The following is an 18,255-nucleotide window of genomic DNA, read 5'->3' as shown; positions in this document are numbered from 1 at the left end:
TGAAGGTCCCTTGGAACTCTCCAATTTTCTGCAATCTGTGGGTGATGAAGATCTTGGGCAGAATATGCTTCGTCCTCGAACATGATAGTTGGTTCTTCTTTACCATCGGCCATGCCACAATCTGATCGAACATATTGAGTCATCGACCTCAAATACACACACACGAAATCTTGGATGATGTTGATGTGATATGCGTGTACCACCATGTGTAAAACATAACATGTCTGAAAACAAATCAACAAAACCAAATAACTCCTCTTTGGGCTGGTTAGTATAAAATAAACCAAAATCAAAGGCTTTTTCATCGTCCTTCTTATGGACCAATCAGATCAGTGTCTAAAACAAGACTTCTGCATCGTCCATCTCAGGACTAAATGGACTTCTTTATCGTCTACCTTTGGACTGAATGGATCAGTGTCCAAAACAAGTGATCTCACGCCCATGTACTAGATAATGGGTGAGACTGGTCCATATTAAATCTCTTGAGTACCCTTTTCTATATATACTATTTGATGCACAAGGATTTCATTGTTAATGTACTCAAGCTGTAATCTCAAACAAAATTTTGTCTTCCAAGATCTTTCATCTCAAACTCTTTCTTGAGATATTCAACTGTTTAGAAAATTGTATCCAGAGGTTCCTAAGATATTCAGATCATATACTTTGATGATTATCAATATTGTTCTCGAGAACTTGATGTTCTTTCAGCTCAATACCTCTAGTACTTTCATTATCCAGTGGACCATATAAATATGCAGTCACTACATCAATTTGCTGCAAGTCTGATTTTTCCTCGTATATAGCCAGACTTATGAGAAATCTAAAAGTAGTTGCATCTACCACATGGGAGTATGTCTCCTCATAATCTATTATTGGTCTTTGTGAGAATCCTTGTGCAACATCAGCTTTATATCTCACGATTTCTATTCCTCACAAGACCCATTTATATCCACTGGTTTTAACATCATATGGCGTCTTAATCATATGGTCAAATACGCCTTTCTTCTTTAAACTATTTAACCCCACGTTTCCATTCAATCCAATCTGTTCTACGAGTGCGCACTCTTATATTGACGTGGGTTCATGATCCTCGCTCATATTCATAAATTCAAGTGCTACCTTGTATGCAAATAAATCATCTTATGTCGACATTCCTTATTGGTTTTATTATGTTCCATACATGATATAATCGATTGAGATTCATTATTATCAGGACCTTTAATACTTTACAGCTTGGCGCCCCAAGCTACATTGTTTGGTACCTGTACCTTAGAGCCAGCCGGCCTTATCTCCATGTCTGGGATGGTTTCCTTAGTAACCTCGGATTTGGATTTTGATTATCATTCTCTGCACCTTTCTTTTGTTTCCGAGGATTCTTATCTTTTGGATCCTATTTGGTCTACCACGTTTCATACGTTGTCTAGACTCTGTAGCAACTTGACTGTGTTTCTTCTTGGACATCAAATTCGTTGGTGCTTTACAAGCTGGTTTATATATGACTTAGTCATTCTTTTTTGGGTCAGCAAATGTGTCTGGCATTTGATTAGCTAGCTTTGTAAATGTATAATCTTTGGACATCTATTTCACATTCTTTAGTCTGAGGATCTTGCCAAGACATTGATGGTTGATTCCATTCTATTTCTTTTACCATTCTTTTACCAGCTTTATTATTTTTTCTCCTCCTGGTCTTAAAATAATCTGTGTACCTGGCCTCAAATATAATCACCCATAGTTGGCTCAAAGTACTTTATTATTGTGGAAGAATCATATCCAACATATATCCCCATCTTCCTTTTGAGGTCCCATCTTAGTTCTCTGTGGTGGAGTAATTAGTACATAGACAGCACATCCAAATGTCTTATGATGGGGTATGTCTAGCTCTTGAACCGTTAATAATTGTGATAGGGGATATCTATGCTCACTAAATGGCCTGATGCGTATTAACTTAGGTGAATGTAAATTTCGTGTGGCCCAAGCTGTGAATGGGAGTTTTGACCTCATAAGTTATGGTCTATCAATCAGCTATTTGCGTTTTAAAATATTTCGGCCAAGCCGTTCTTGGTATGGACATGTATCACAGAATTCTCCACACTTACCCCCATGGACATACCATAATAATTTAAACGCTTGGGACATGTATTCACCACTATTATCTAGACATATAGTCTTTATTTATGAAAAAGGGGCTCGTAGCCGTTTTACTGGTGATGGCCTAATGAGTTTTCCTTGTGTACATGCTACACACGTGAGATTTTTTGGGATAACTCTTCTTATCTTTTAACGTGTGCCTTTTAAATATCAATTTTCGCATCATGTTTAGACCAGGATGGCCAATCCGGTCGTGCCATAAAGTGTATATTTTCGCAGGCTTTTAGCCTCTATCATACTGATCTATGCATAGTCTAGGTCAGTAGAGAATGCACGTACAGTCTTTAGGACTTATTATGACCTTGGGCGATTTTATACATATATCTGAAGGAACTCTTTGTTTCCTTCGCCCTTTGTTTCAATATGGAAACCATTCATTCTTATATCTTTAAAACTCAATAGGCTGCTCTTGCTCTTAGAGCTGGGTGAATATAAGGCATCACTGATTTCTAGATGCATACCCTTAGGTAATAATATATTAGCCTAGCCATAGTCTTCTTTCAGACTGGCGATACCTGCTTTACTACTTATATTGGCGTTTTTAAGTGTACGCATATAGAAAAATCATTCATTCATTTAATCTAAATAGACAATGTAATAGAAATAAATTCAAGGAGATAAAAAGGAGAGAAAGCATAAAAGCAAAGCAATCACACAAGTTTGATGTCGAAATCAGATTATCAACTTGATTCTTTTAGGCAATCATAAGTCTCATATTCCATAAGATCATATTGATCATGTTCGAAATTATTTTCACCATCTTTATAGACCAAGTGGGTTTCAAGATTCTTCCCTTTCAGACTCTCTTTGATAGAGGTCACAAAAATGTTTGGGAATCCTTCATATCTTAGCCCAATGGTTCCCCATTCCACATCTATGGCACACTGATTTGGTCGAGCTTTGTGGTTTAAAGGATATACCACGGCCACTGCCTTGACCATGACTCAAATTGGGTTGATACCCACAGCCTCTGGCATAGTGATTCCCATGGCCAAATGTGTTATAGTGGTCATGGCCACGTCCTTTCCACCCTCCACGGCCATGATCGTGTGGTCTATCATTTTGGACGTGGTTACCTTCTTTTTTTTCTTCCGCTGCCTTATTGGTATCAGGTAATGGGGTTAATCCAGGAGGTCTCAATTCACTGTTTATCATCAGTAATCCATTATTTTGCCCAGCTAGCAATAGACTCATCCACGGACTTATAGTCCTAGATTCTGGGATTCCTCCAATCAAATAGGGTCTTTGGTAATAACACTGTTCTTTAGTGATCATATCTCGATTTTAACTCTGTCCAAAGGTCTAGAGGATTCTCTATAGTCAGATACTGATCTTTGAGACTCTTAATAAGATGATGGCTAATAATTAATATTGCCATGTATCAATCTTTCTCATTGGCATTATTGCCTTCTATGATACATTCACCAAGTCTTTTTGACTTTAGGATAATCTTTGTATCCAATGCCCACCGTAAATAATTATCTCCAGAGAGATTTAGGGCAGCAAAATCCAGGTTGATTTTCGACATCTCAAATCATATATCACTCAATATTTAGGTATAATTTTCATGCGGCCTTACTCTTAAAAACAATCAATTTCGGATTTCAATCTTGTGAGGACAATGAGACTATCAATCTTAAAGGTATTTAATCAATCAGTCAATTTCTAGCAAGTCTCAACAATACTATTTCTATGTGCTCATAATATTATGGTTTATCAAGACTAGCAAAAACGGATTCAATTAATCATGCGGCCTTACTCTTAAAAACAATCAATTTCGGATTTCAATCTTGTGAGGACAATGAGACTATCAATCTTAAAGGTATTTAATCAATCAGTCAATTTCTAGCAAGTCTCAGCAATACTATTTCTATGTGCTCATAATATTATGGTTTATCAAGACTAGCAAAAACGGATTCAATTAATCATGCAATTAGGGTTTAACAATCAATGTATTTTAGCAAGACTAGTAAAAATATTTATTAATCACTCAGTCAGTTTCAAGACTGATTTTAGCAATACTAAAATATAGATTTCAAGCATGAATTTCAATGAATCAGTTTCAAGGCTGATTTTAGCAATACTAGAATATAGATTTCAAGCATGAATTTCAATGAATAAGTTTCAAGACTGATTGGTATTTAGCATAAACCATGTGTAAATAATTTATCTAGTATCCGAATTTATCAAACCTCAAAAACATATAATCAGATCAATCAATTTAATCGAACTTAGCATACAATCTTAAACCTCAAGACATTAGATTTTATCATGAATCTATCAACCTAGCATACAGATTCTCAATTCTCAAAGACATCCAAATTCAGATCAATATAACCTATCATACGGATTATTTAGGGTTTCTATTTAAAACAGATCAGATTACAAAACTATCAATCCTAGCAGATGATATTAAACCTCAAGAATCATGCAATCAGATCATTCGGATTTTAAACAAGTAAACCTCAATCAATCTATCAACCTATCGAATTATATAAGAAAAGCAAGCTAGCAACCTATCGGATTCAATCAATGTTTTAACAGGTTGGTCGGTTTAAACAATTTTAAATCAGATGAACAATTAACCAAGCAGGATGAGAAAATAAATCTATCAATTTAACTGTCAAACAATTCTAGCAACATAGCATCAGATTCAATCAGATTTAAAACCTCAATGATCAAAACCGAAAACAGTTTTGATTTCAAAATATTCTATTAGGGTTTTAATATGTGATTTGATAATTATAGTATAATTAATTCTGATATTTATATTATTTAGGGTTTATAGATATAGGGTTAGGGTTTATCGGATTTTAACTTGTAAAAACCGATTTGGGGTTTTAATCATGTAGGAACATGATTTAGGGTTTGGGGTATCGAACTTTTAGAGCTTCAATTTACTCAATTAGGATTTTTGATCTATTACCCTATGGTTTTGATTCATAAAGATTACGATTTTAGGGTTTCATTCTTTATCAATCAATCCATGTTCGATTATGGGTTCTTAGGTTTTGAATTACCTTTTAACCTTAGATGATTGTTGAATCATACCACCAAAGGAGTTGAGCCGCGAGCTGGACACGAACGGGACGCGAGCTGGACACGAACGGGACGCGAGCTGAACACGAACGGGACGCGAGCTGGAATGGATCGAGTCACTTATATCGGGTCGCGGACGTCCTTTGTTGCTTGATCGGGAACGCCTTAATCGTCGGACGCGAGCTGTCTGATGCTGACGCGAGCTGTCTGATGCTGTCGTGAACGAGGAAGAGGTCGCGTGCTGGAGCTGCTCTCAGGTCGCGAACGTCTGAGCTAGGATCAGGAACGCCTTGGGCTGAAGCTGATCGGGGACGCGAGCTGGAACAGATGCGGGAACAAGAGACGCGATCGGGGTTTAGGGTTCGTCGGATCGCCGGCTAGGGTTAGGGTTTTAGGGTTTTTCGATTTGGATATTAGCTTAGGGATTTAGAGTTTCGTGCTGATAACGTGTTATAAAAGTAATGGAAAAGTCTATATTTATTCTTAACATAGAGGTTCCTTATATAGGAGATTACACCGTCATAAATAAATGGAAAGATTACAAATCATAATCTCTTGGTTATGAGCCATCCACAATCCGGTTCATAACAAAATTTAATATATCATCGGTAAAAATTAGATTTTAGAATTTATATAAGGTCTATAAAACAAAGATTTTATAAGGTCAACTCTGAAGTCTGCATCTCTTTATGTTTTAGTGGGATTTATGAGTTTCTAAATGTTTAACCAATGGATTTGAAAATTGAAAAGGCAAAAAAAAAAACAGCACAAGTAAACTTCTTTTCTTTATATACTATACTATATTACAATATAAATTGATTCCTATGTTATTGATAATGATATACGCTCCGTGGTACCAAATAAGTTTTTTGGGAAAATATCATTATCGCCAGCTCAATGTGTTTTGTGATTGGAGTGACTTATCATCAACCATTCCTACTTTCTTTCTCGATTTTTATTCATTTTTCATTTGTTTTTTTTTATGTAGCTAACCTATGAAACCCTGTGACATTTCTGGATTATTGACGTGCCTTCTAATTAGAGTAATGTGAAAATCAATTTTCTCTAAAGGGTTTGAACAGACTGTGACATATTTCCATTTTAAGAAGTTAACTTTTGAAACTCTGAAACCAAAAAAATCTTCACTCTGAATGTGTTACCATCTATTTTTGGAAACCACAAAAACTAATATGGCTAAGTGTTCAAAATTTGTTTAAATTGTGATTTGTTAACAGTTAAAATGCATATTGCAGATTACCACATTTGAATTGGATATGGTTATACGGTGCTTGCTGATATAGACCGCTAGACTAAACCTCATGGTCATGAAAATGGATCAACGGCGAGAAAAGTAGTTTGTATATTCTCAACGTGGATGTATGCAAATGAAAAGTTCTTGCAATGTGTGTTTCCTATTATTAGCTTTGGAGAATGAAACAGGGAATCAAGCTTTCGAGGACACAAGAGCTGTCTCTTTGTGTAGAAAGGAAGAGAGTGAAGTTATCCAAAGATTCTCTTATGCAATTGCATTTCTTATATGATTAGATGCTCAAGCACTATCTCTAATTTGTAATAAATACATAGTTCTGGTTGGGTCACAACAATAATTTCTTATGGCACTTATTCTCTACATGTTACATATTTTTTTCCAATTTATTACTTTTGCAACAAACAAACATGACATAAAGATTGACACACGAGACGTCAAGTTCACGCTAATCATGTTTGGCACGGCAACACAAGTCGTTAACTGTTGGCGCAGGGACTAACTGAAAAAAGAATGGACCATTGGGTGGGTTTATTATAGTTTACTCACATGAATCAATAATGTTTAGAGCTGGTCAGGTAAATGATTGGAAATAGTTTGTAACTTCTCATGAAATGATTATGTATTTATTCTTGTGCCTAGTAACTTTTACATGCAACCTATAAAGCTATTATAGTATCAAGATTACGTTATTTTAGTGTGATTTCAACAATAAAAACGTTTTCTTCTCCAACCCAACTCCAAAACACTATTTTAGTGTGATTTACACACTAAACCTCTTTAATCCAATATTAATAATTACACCATTTTAGTGTAACATATTGTTTGGAATTGGGTTACAGATGGCCTTGCAACGAGAAAACGTAAATCATTCACCCATTTTTCCCACTTCATGATATCTCGTGTATATAATTTTTTATTTTTTATAAAAATTTTATCATGTGAGCAAAAAATACATATACAGGGAGAATAATGCGACAAAACAAAAGGCCACATGTTAAATACTAGTACTAATAACCTGGATTAGTGAGAAGCTCAATGCTGCTTAGGGTGATCTAGTTTCTGCAACCAAAAGGTCACATCTTTAATACTTCAAAAGAAAGAGAGACTTGCCTGAGCTACCCTCGCATTCTACAAAAATAATTGCTGAGAATCTTCAAAAGTTTAGTCCTAAACGCCTAATGTACATTGCCTGAATATAAAAGTTATTAGAACTTAACTAATATATGCTACCTGCCTCATATGTGGTTTATGTTAACCATCCGGTTCAAAGCCAATTTGCACTAAACCGTATCTCTTAACTATTAGAACTGGCCGTCTTTTTACAAGGTTTCTGCCTCCTCTTAGATCATCATCCACTTGTGAGGCTCTTCATGCATGACTGCATGAGGCTCAGAATGAGACGCAGATGATTCTGGTTGGTTCCACCATTGCAAGATCAAGCAAAGATCTTCCTCTAGTTTTGCTTGTCATTCCTCACTTTCTCTCGGAGCAGTTTCTTCTTCAGCACGCACCAAGAGATCATCATAAGCTCTCATACACTCATCAGTGAACCTCTCCATAGCTTCAAAAATCCGCTGCAAACTACCTTGTAAGCTATCGTTACTAGTATCACTTTGGTAAACAACGTTCCCAGATACCAAAAGACCATCACCAGGTGCAACCAGAACCATTTTCTTTTCCAGCGCTTGAATCTCTCTGTGTATCCTCTGCCCTTCCCGGTCCATGTTCCTAACTTTCTCCTGCCCCATCACCGTCGTCTCTAACCGATCTTGCTCCCAAAGCTGAAGCACACTCGTGGTGAAACCACGCATTGCCTCAATCACTTCCCTCTCAGAGATCCTGTCCAGAGCTTGAGACCATTGGTTACATATCACAAAGATCGGTGGAGCACCAAGCCGACCAGGCGAAAAAGGAGCGATACCATCGGCTGTTTCCTCGGGTTCATAGAGAAGACACTTCATGAGCCATTTATTCAACTCTCTTACATAACCTTTCTGCGAGTTTACCCAGCTAGAGAAACCCATTATCCAGTTTATAAGCTCATGTCCAAGCAAACTAGTTGCTTCAAGATGCTCATCGCCTAGCTTCTTGCTAGCTCTTATAGACCCTAGCCCTCTAGCTTCCTTTATAGCCTGGCACTGAATCTGATGACACTCTAGCATCTCTTTCCACATCCTTGTAAGCCTGAGAAGCAAACCAAACACAGAATCAACATCTCCAAACGCAAATATCTAAAAACATGTAGGGGCAAGGTTATTATTACCCTTGGATCAATGCATTGAGTTGCGGCCATAGATCTTCATCTCTAATCTTATTAATAGTCACAGAGATTTTATCCACAACCTGAATCGCAATCCGTATCTTTGTGTTCATGTCTCTTACTAGCTTCCTTGTTGTATCCACTTTGTTAGCTTCAGCACCTCTTTCATCCAAACGCTTTAGCTTCCTTACCTTCTTCTCGTGAGCTACACGCAATTTTTCCTCAGCCTAGACAAGAGTAGAAGCTTTATTCAGACAAAGGAGCTGAAACACATCGGAGTGTTATAAGAGATTAACGTTACCTTCACTTCTCGGTAAAGCTTCTTCTCCCAGAGATGGAGTTTGTGCAATGTGGAAGAAAGGTTCCTTGACCTCGAAGCAAGCTCTTCTTCAATGTCTGCATACGTTGGCGGCTCAGCAACAGAAGGAGTAACCCCGTGCAACAACTGCGAAGAAGCTGGTCCAAACAAAAAGTTTCATTTTTTACTTAATTATTGAAAGATCACAAGATCATTCGGACAAAACTGAAAAGTTTTATTACCATGTTTCCGACCGTAAGGACGCTTCCCAACTTCAAGTAACTTAGCGATCTCACTTCCTGACTCCGCAGCTTTCAGGAACTGATTCTCAATCTCTTTAGCAACCTCAGGCACCGCACGTGGCCCACCTCCTCCTCCTCCTCCACGTGTCGCCGTGGCATTGCTCTCGTTTCCGCCATCTTCAACAACCGTCTTCTCGACAACGTGCACTTCGTACTCAACCCCTTTCTTCTCCACCGACACGCTCGGCCTAGTCTGATACATAGCCGCACCTCCACCACTAGTGCTGGCTCCAGATTTATCAACAGACAGCCGCGGAGACGGAGACGGAGAATCAGACTCTTCCCTGTAAACAACAGCAGGAGTCGGTTGATTATCACCACCGTGAACTTCCTTAACAGCCTCGTACTGTGAATCGTCGTCTTCCTCCAGCTCGGGTATACCTTCTTCCTCTCTAAGCTCCCTCGAGTCTCGACTCGGAGTATACGAAGGATAGTAAGTATCAAACGGGTTTAAAAAATCCCACCCGTTGGACCTAGGCGGGGACGGAGGAGGCGGAGGCGGAGGCGGTTTAGAGGCTGGAGCATCAGTTGAAGAACCGTAGTATCCGGGTCCGGGTCCGGGTCCGGAATTGTAAGGGTAAGTAGAAGAAGATGATGATTCGCCTATGTAGACTTTTTGAGGGCTACTTGGTCTTTGCTCGTAGATGACTGAAGGAGGCATCGAACTGTTCTTCATGTAGTTCATGTGCATATAAGGAGTAGGAGGAAGATGATGACCCATCATTTCCGGGTTCGGGTACCGGGTATAACCCGGTTGTGCTCCCATGTAAGGCCCGGTTTCAAAATTTCCGAGATGGTGGTGGTGGTCCGAATCCAAATGGAATTCTTCATCATCGTCTTCGGAGTCCGAATCGAACTCGAGATGACCCGAATCAGTACCCGAACCCGGATGGTGAGGAGAAGGTAGCTTTGCTTTCTTAGGGGAATTTTCTACTCCTTTGTTTTCTTGTTCTTCGGGGTCGCCTTTTCTTTGAGGAGGAAGGTTGAGTCTGGGAGAAGCGACGAAACGGTGGTGGTGGTTGATGAAGAGATGGAGTGAGTGACCTATTCCTTTAAGCGAGTGTGTGTACGCCACGTGTGATTCGGCTAAATGGTAACGTTGCTGAATCGCCGCTTCTAGGAAATTGCACCGTTCACGGCAGAGAGCAACCGCCGGAAGATCGTCCAGCTTAGAACTTGTACAACCCATCACTAGTTAATTTACCAACAAAAAATTAAATTAAAAAGAAAGACAAGATTTGAGAAAATAATAGGGAGAGATAGAGAGAGATGAAAGGTAGGTGAGAGGAAGAAGGGGAGGCGAGTAAGGTGCAAAGAAGGTGTGTGTTGATAGTGATAGAAAGAAAGAGTGAAGTGGTTGTTTTCTCGAGAGAGTATTATTTCAAATTTAGGAGAGAAAGAGAGATCAAAATGAATGATTTAGTTCAAAAATGAAGAAGAAGAAGAAGGGAAAACAAACAGCAAAAGGACTGTGAAGGAATCTTTGCCAGCACCGAGATTTTCGTCTGTTTCTCTCCACAGGATCAGTCGGTGTTTTCTTCTTTATCATCTAATTAATTACTATTAATCTCACCAAATTAATTTACCCAAATCCGGAAGAAAAAAAAAAGTGAAAACCTTATCTCGGATAGTACTTTGAGAGGTTCAGACACAAGACATGGATCTTAAAACAAAGATACGGTTAGTTCTGGTCTTTTAAGTATAGTACTACTCTAACTTTGGCTTTGTGTTTGATGGTAACTTTGACCCGTTTTGACCATTTTGTTATATTCTCCAGAATACCGTTACCTTTAGTCTCTAATTACGTAACGACAGTATTTGATTTGGACACTCATTATTACATGATGGTAACGGGTAACGTCAGAAAATAAACGAGGAATGTACACGACTTCTTTTTCTAATAAATGAATTAGGTGTATGGAAAGTCAAGATTTAATATTTATTATGGTTTAGGGGAAAATAAATTATTCTTTTTTTTTTTGACAAAAAATATAAATTATTCTTTTTAAAAAGTCTAGTGTGTAGTTAGTTTGGGTGTTCAAACTAAAGACGTAACTGAATGGATGTTGTTACCAAAACAGATCTTCAGGCTTCAGGTGTGATGCTCACGTCGTCATGGTTTGTTCTTCTCTCATTGACTAGACTTTTTGTATTTTTCTTTTTTTCCCGAATTGAATTAAATTAAAAAGACCAAAGCCCGTTAGCCTTACAAAGGGTTTGAAGGCCCAGACCGAAAAACCGAAACAAATAAAATAATAGCCTAAGGCCCATACCATCACCACCGACACTAACCTAAGCCCAAAATACGTGACGCCATCCAACGGATTCGCCTGAATCAACACGGCGCCACATCGGAGCTAAGCGCTGCACAAACCTTCACCAACGGAGATCCTTCCACAAAGAGCATCAATCGGACACACCGAGAGCTCATCCGGATCACTCAATCACCCACTCGGGAATGAATCCCGAGCCTACAGACTTTGCTTTCTTCTCTTGTAATCGTCATCGCCATTGAAGAGCTTTAACATCTCACGAGATCTCATCCAATCTGACCCAAACAAACAAACTGAAAACAATAGACTAAACCCAAACCACCTATAAGAAAACACAATTACTAAAAACCCAAAACTAGTACGGGTATCAAGCCGACAGCACAGAGATTTGAGAGCCTCCACCCTTCGGAAACAAAAGCCGGCGACGGCAGAGCTGTGTGAACCTCCCCTTCCGAGCGACACAACCGGCGGCGACAGAGTTGGGTAAGCCTCCATCTCCCGGAGAAAGGCCGGCGGCGATGGAGCTGTAGGAGCCTCCACCTCCCGGATTCGAACCTTGGTCTGACGGACTGACTTTCCTCGTCGAAGTCCTCCTCGCGACCGCGTCTTTACTCCAGAACCGAGCCACAACGAAAAATAGGGACTGAAATAGAGCTCAGACAAGGCGGAAGGTGAGAGGAGACGAAGGAGAAGCAGACATGAACATTTTAAACGGAAAAAAATGGGCTCGCCATATGCCTGACCCAAGCAGATCTATTTTCTCTCTCTTTCTCTGTGTCTCCTAACGAGAAAGGGCTCCACCACGAGACTTTTTGTATTTTTCTTTATTGATGTTTCATATCATCTGAATATGTATATGTTAGTAATTACTCATTCTATTCCTAAAAGATTTGTATTATAGCTTTTTCGCATATTTTAAAAATATTTTTTGTGTTTATTTTTTTTCATAATTTTAAACCAATAAAACATCAATTAGTGCAATTAAATTTTTTGAAATTTGCAATTAGTTAATAAAACATGTATTGAAAATGTAAAAAATGGATCATTTTTAAACAAAATTTTTCTCTATAATATATATCTTTAAAGAACTTTGAGGAACGGAAGGAGTAGTATTTAAAGGTATATAGGTAATGGTCAATGAAATTTTAATTGCACGAGTCAACCATTCAAGTGTGGAGAAAAACATAGGTAGGTTAATTTTAGACCATTAAATTTTAGATTTTCGATAATCTTTTGGGGGTAAGAAATTAATGATTATATCTAAAAATACATTTTTTATTAAGCTGTTATTTACTATTATCTTCGTAATCTGGAGAGACGCGAGAATTTTATTTTCATTATTAGGTTAGGACATTTGCATTAAAAATGCAAAATACATGTTTTTATCTCTTCAAAATACTTGCTTCTACATGATCTCTTATTCTCTTATACCTTAAATCATTTCAAAAAAAATAAAATTACTGAAACTAACAACCCTCATATAGTTTTCTTCTCTCGTATATCTTGTTTAACCGGATTCACACAATACTACTAGGTGTTTTTCTTACTTGTCGTCGACTAATAGGAGACTGTCCAGAACACGAGTACGCACATTATCACAACAAAACAAATCAGTTCCATTGCGACTTGCGAGTACATTTGGTGACGAGTTTATATCACAGCATTATTCACACAAAACCCCAGGAATCAGAACTCGTAGAGATACTTAGCATCGAAGCCTTGTAACTGATATCTAGATGCTATTTTAACTTGGTGCAGAAGCAACCCGTTTTGTCCCTTCTGTTTTTTTTTTACGTTTAATAACAAACTCTTTCTACTTTTCATGTTTGTCTTTTTCTTGTCACAAGACTTGGCTCTTTACTGAATGCTAAATCCTTCATTTTCCAAAATTAAGACATGGTAACTGTAAGTGTTCCTATTTTAGGCTCATATGGTGGAGTCATAAGGCTAAAAAGCTTCTACATCTTTAGACCTAGTGAGTCTTGGTCATGCGGATGTTTTATATATTGTAAAATTTTACGATTTCTCAAAGAAAAAGAGGATGATCCGATGGATTTCAAATTTTCACCTAAAGAAGAAAACACTTATAGGATTCAGACTAACTGTTCTTATTAATTTTTCCGTTTCAGATTAATTATCGTTTTAGAATTTAAAATTTGTTGTATTTTAAGTGTCATTTATGTTTTCAATGCATTTAATTGCTACATTTTTCAGTTTAATTATTCCATCTTTCTTTTATTAATTTTTAAGTTTTCATTTACATACACTTCAACTTAACTATATAAAATTGACTTCATCACTCTTCCTCCAAAACGTAACAATAAATTGATTAATTGAAGTTTGGCAAGGACCAAAGTAGCGTTCTCATAATATCACTACCTCTGAATCAACATGATTTTCTTATATTATCCACCTAATATCACTAAATTTTAGACATTTGCCAAATAATTACATATAACTTCTCTACTATTTTGGATTTTTAGGTTAAACATGCATTGTATCAAGTTAGAATCATATAGGTTTTTATTAGTGAGTTGATTATGTTAATATACTGGTTCAAACTCGATGCAATGCATGCATTATCTGAAAATCTAAAATAGCAGAGAAGTCATATGTTATTGTCTGGCAAATGTCCAAAATTTAGTGATGTTACGTGGAAAATATAAGAAGACCATGTTGATTCAGAGATGATGATATTATGAGAACTTTACTTTTGTCCCCGCCAAACTTCAATTAGTCAATTTATTGTTACATTTTAGAGAAAACTTGATGAAGTAAATTTTAAATAGTCAACTTGAAGTGTACGTAAATGAAAATGTAAAAATAAATAAAAGAAAAATGGAATAATTAAACTGTACAAGTACTAAGACATTGAATTAATTAATGTATTGCGATGTCGCCTTCTTCTTGTCCCTTTCACCTTTTTATCTTCCTCACTTTCTTTAGCTTATCAGGTTTAGCACGTTCAAGTTCCAACACCATTTAATTTGCTGATTCTAGAATCTAGCTTACTGTATTGTTTGTATTTTTGTTTTATTTTTCTGGTTTGGAGATGACAGTATTTGAAAATATCTTCTTCTTCTTTTTTTGGTTAAAGGACATGAAGTTATATTATACTGTACAACGTAGCTATGAAGTTTGCTAAAACTAAATAAAAAGTTTGTAGCAACATCCTGTCATAGCAAAAGTTCATCGCCAAATTATATGGTTTTATGAGCATTTGCTAGTGATAAGTTGCTATCTTTTCAGTCGCCATTTCTATGGCGCTCATTATTTTAAGTAACCATGTTGTGAACAGCCACCAATTAAGCAATAAGGCAGCAGAGAACAAAACATATTGAGGCAAGCAAGAAGGCAGTAGAGAACAAAATATATTGAGGCAAATACCCGTTTAGGGTTTTTTTATTATTGTGTGAATGAATAATTTTACAAACGCTTAGACCCATATTTATAGTAGCCTCAAAACCCGATTTTCTTTTTCCTTTATGAATACATACTTATCTAGAAAAAGTAAATTTCCTAAACTTAAAAAAGGCATACCGCACCGCGGGGCCTACGGCCTCCGCACCCCCAGATGTCAACCTTGATAGCGAGTTTATCTTCCTTGCGCCCACGAGTGCTGGGCTTTTACTGGTGCACAAAGATTTAAGACACACAGATGCAGAGAAACATCACCTTGACGAAAAAGCTCTACAAAACTATTTATCCCGTCTATCTTCTGAGGGGAACCTCTTTTGCTTCTCAGCATTGGCAAACACGGAGCAGATCCAAGCAATGCTTGAACTTCTCCGTTGTAACAGGCTTGGTCAACATGTCAGCAGGATTCTCTGACGTATGCACCTTTTCCAACAAGACTTCTCCAGAAGCTGCCAGCTCCCTTATCTTGTGAAACCTTATACGAATGTGCTTCGTCCTCCCATGATACACTTGATTTTTAGCCAAACATAATGCACTTTGGCTATCACAGTGTAGCTGAACACCTTCTTGATCAACACTCAATTCAGATACAAGACCTTGTACCCATACTTCTTCCTTAGTTGCTTCCTCAAATGCCATGTATTCAGCTTCAGTGGTCGACATCACTACAATAGGTTGTTGTACCGACCTCCAACATATAGGTGCTCCTGCAAGAGTAAATACATACCCTGTAGTCGACTTGCTATTATCAAGGTCTCCACCATAATCTGAATCCACGAACCCAATAACTGAATCATGCACTTCTCCTCCAAACATAAGCCCATAGTCACTTGTCCCTCGCAAGTACCTTAGGATCCACTTCACAAAATCCCAATGTCTTCTTCCAGGATTCGACATGTGCTTACTGACTTGACTAACTGCTTGTGCTAGATCCGGCCTTGTACACACCATTGCATACATCAAACAACCAATTGCGCTAGCATAAGGAACCTCTGCCATATCCTTGAGCTCTTCAGCATACTTTGGACTTTGCTCTGCTGAAAGTATGAAGTGCTTCACCAATGGTGTAGAGACTGATTTTGACTTCAACATATCAAAACGTTCTAATACCTTCTCGATGTAACTCTTTTGGAAAAATTAAGCCATAATCTCTTAGAGCTTCTATCCCTGCGAATCTCCATTCCAAGAATCTTCTTTGCAGCACCAAGATCCTTCATCTCAAACTCTTCTCCTAGTAACCCCTTCAAACGATTTATGTCCTCCATATCGTTTGCAACAATGAGCATATCATCAACATATAACAGCAGGAATATGGGAGAATGGTCGTCAAGGGACTTGACATAAACACATCAATCATACTCGCACCTTTGATAGCCAATCTTCAACATATATGAATCAAACCGTTTGTACCACTGCCTTGGAGCCTGTTTCAAACCGTAGAGAGACTTCTTCAATCTACACACCAGATGCTCTTCTCCAGGCTTAACCAAACCTTCAGGTTGCTCCATATATATTTCTTCCTCCAACTCTCCATGAAGGAAGGCCGTTTTCACATCCATTTGCCCAAGAAATCCCAAACAGCTACCAAACCCAACACAGCTCATATGGAAGTGTGTCGTACTACAGGCGAGAATATCTCATCGTAGTCTATACCTTTCTTTTGCGAGTATCTTTTTGCCACCACTTTAGACTTGAACTTCTTAGGTTCTTTCACAAACATCCCGTCCTTCTTCTTATAGATCCACTTGCAACCAATTGCTCTCTTCCCTTCATGTAACTCCACAAGATCCCAAGTCTTGTTTTTATCCAGACTTTCCGCCTCTTCCGTCATAGATCCAATCCATTCCTCCCTATCATCGCTATTAATAGCTTCTCGATAGCTGGTAGGATCATCCATCTCGATCATAAGAGCATAATTGACCATGTCTTCAAACCCGAATTTCACTGGAGCCTTTGTTGCACGTTTAGGTCTCCTAGAAGCCAAACTCTCCTCTGTTCTACGTTGAGCCTCTTTATGTACTACTTCCACAGGCCGCTCATCACTAACTTCATCTGGTTTATCCCCCCCAGACTCCTCCTGAGTAACTTCAGAATCCGTGATAGTCTCAATGGTCACAGGCACTCGGTCTGATATCGCATGCTGCACCATATACTGCTCGACTAAACATCCTCTTCCTCGGCTCAGGATCCCATAACTTGAACCCTTTAACACCTTTCTCAAGCCTAGAAAAATGCACTTCTTGGATTTCGAATCCAGCTTTGATCTTTCGTCTCCCAAAAGTAGTATGTAAGCTGGACATCCAAATATCCTCAAGTTTGATAAATCAATATCTACCCCAGTCCATACCTCTTCTGCGACCTTCCCTCCTAAGGAACTCCTTGGCGATCTATTGATGAGATAGATTGCCATGTTTACTGCTTCCGTCCAGAAATGTTTTGATAACCATGCATTCAACCTCAAATACCTTGCTTTCTCTGCAATCGAACGGTTCATTCTTTCACTGACACCGTTTTGCTGAGGTGTTTTACGGATTGTAAAGTGCCTCTGAATACCATGCTCCTCACAGAACTTCTGGAACTTCCCATCAGTATACTATGTGCCATTATCCGATCTCAAGTACTTCACCTTTCTCTCCGTTTGATTTTCAACTTCAGCTTTCCAAATCTTGAAGTTTTCGAACACCTCAGATTTCTGCTTCATGAAGTACACCCAAACCTTCTTAGGGAAGTCATCGATGAATAAAACGAAGTATTTTGATCCTCCCAATGACTGCACCCGAGTTGGGCCCCACACATCAGAATGGACATAGTCAATAAGACCTTTTGTCGTGTGTTGACCCATCTTAAAAGATACCTTGGACTGTTTTCCCATCACACATAACTTGCAAAACTCCATCTTGCAGTCCTTTAACCCGTCCAGAAGACCCCTTCTCAGGAGTTCTTTCAAACCGTGTTCCGCAATGTGACTCATACGCATATGCCACAAAGTTGTGCACTCTGACTCAGAAACTGCAGCTGCAGCACCACCTTAAACCACATTCCATATCAACCGATATATGCTTCCAGCTGTCATCTGTCCCTTCATCACCATCATAGAACCTTTGAAAACCTTCAACACTTCACCATCATCAGATTTGAACTTGAAGCCATTTTTATGTAACATCCCAAGAGATGTTAGATTCTTCTTCATGACTGGTATATACGTGACATCAGTCAAAGTCCTGATAGTCCCATCATACATCTGAAAC

At 38.2% G+C, this 18,255-nt stretch overlaps 1 protein-coding gene across 1 annotated transcript; it reads right to left on the bottom strand.

The window, feature by feature from the left end:
- Nucleotides 1–7,508: 7,508 nt before the first annotated feature.
- LOC106421804 (protein ALTERED PHOSPHATE STARVATION RESPONSE 1-like) lies at nucleotides 7,509–10,918 on the bottom strand. The gene is made up of 4 exons (XM_013862624.3): nucleotides 9,258–10,918; nucleotides 9,019–9,173; nucleotides 8,721–8,944; nucleotides 7,509–8,641 (listed from the first exon to the last, which is right to left on the bottom strand). The coding sequence occupies exons 1-4, from the start codon at nucleotides 10,504–10,506 to the stop codon at nucleotides 7,924–7,926; spliced, it is 2,346 nt and encodes a 781-aa protein (XP_013718078.2). The 5' UTR covers nucleotides 10,507–10,918; the 3' UTR covers nucleotides 7,509–7,923.
- Nucleotides 10,919–18,255: the final 7,337 nt, after the last annotated feature.

Source organism: Brassica napus, chromosome C3 (genome assembly GCF_020379485.1).
Source record: "Brassica napus cultivar Da-Ae chromosome C3, Da-Ae, whole genome shotgun sequence".
Taxonomy (NCBI): Eukaryota; Viridiplantae; Streptophyta; class Magnoliopsida; order Brassicales; family Brassicaceae; genus Brassica; species Brassica napus.
Note: the sequence above shows the minus strand (reverse complement) of the source record. Positions and strands in the feature narration are given on the sequence as shown.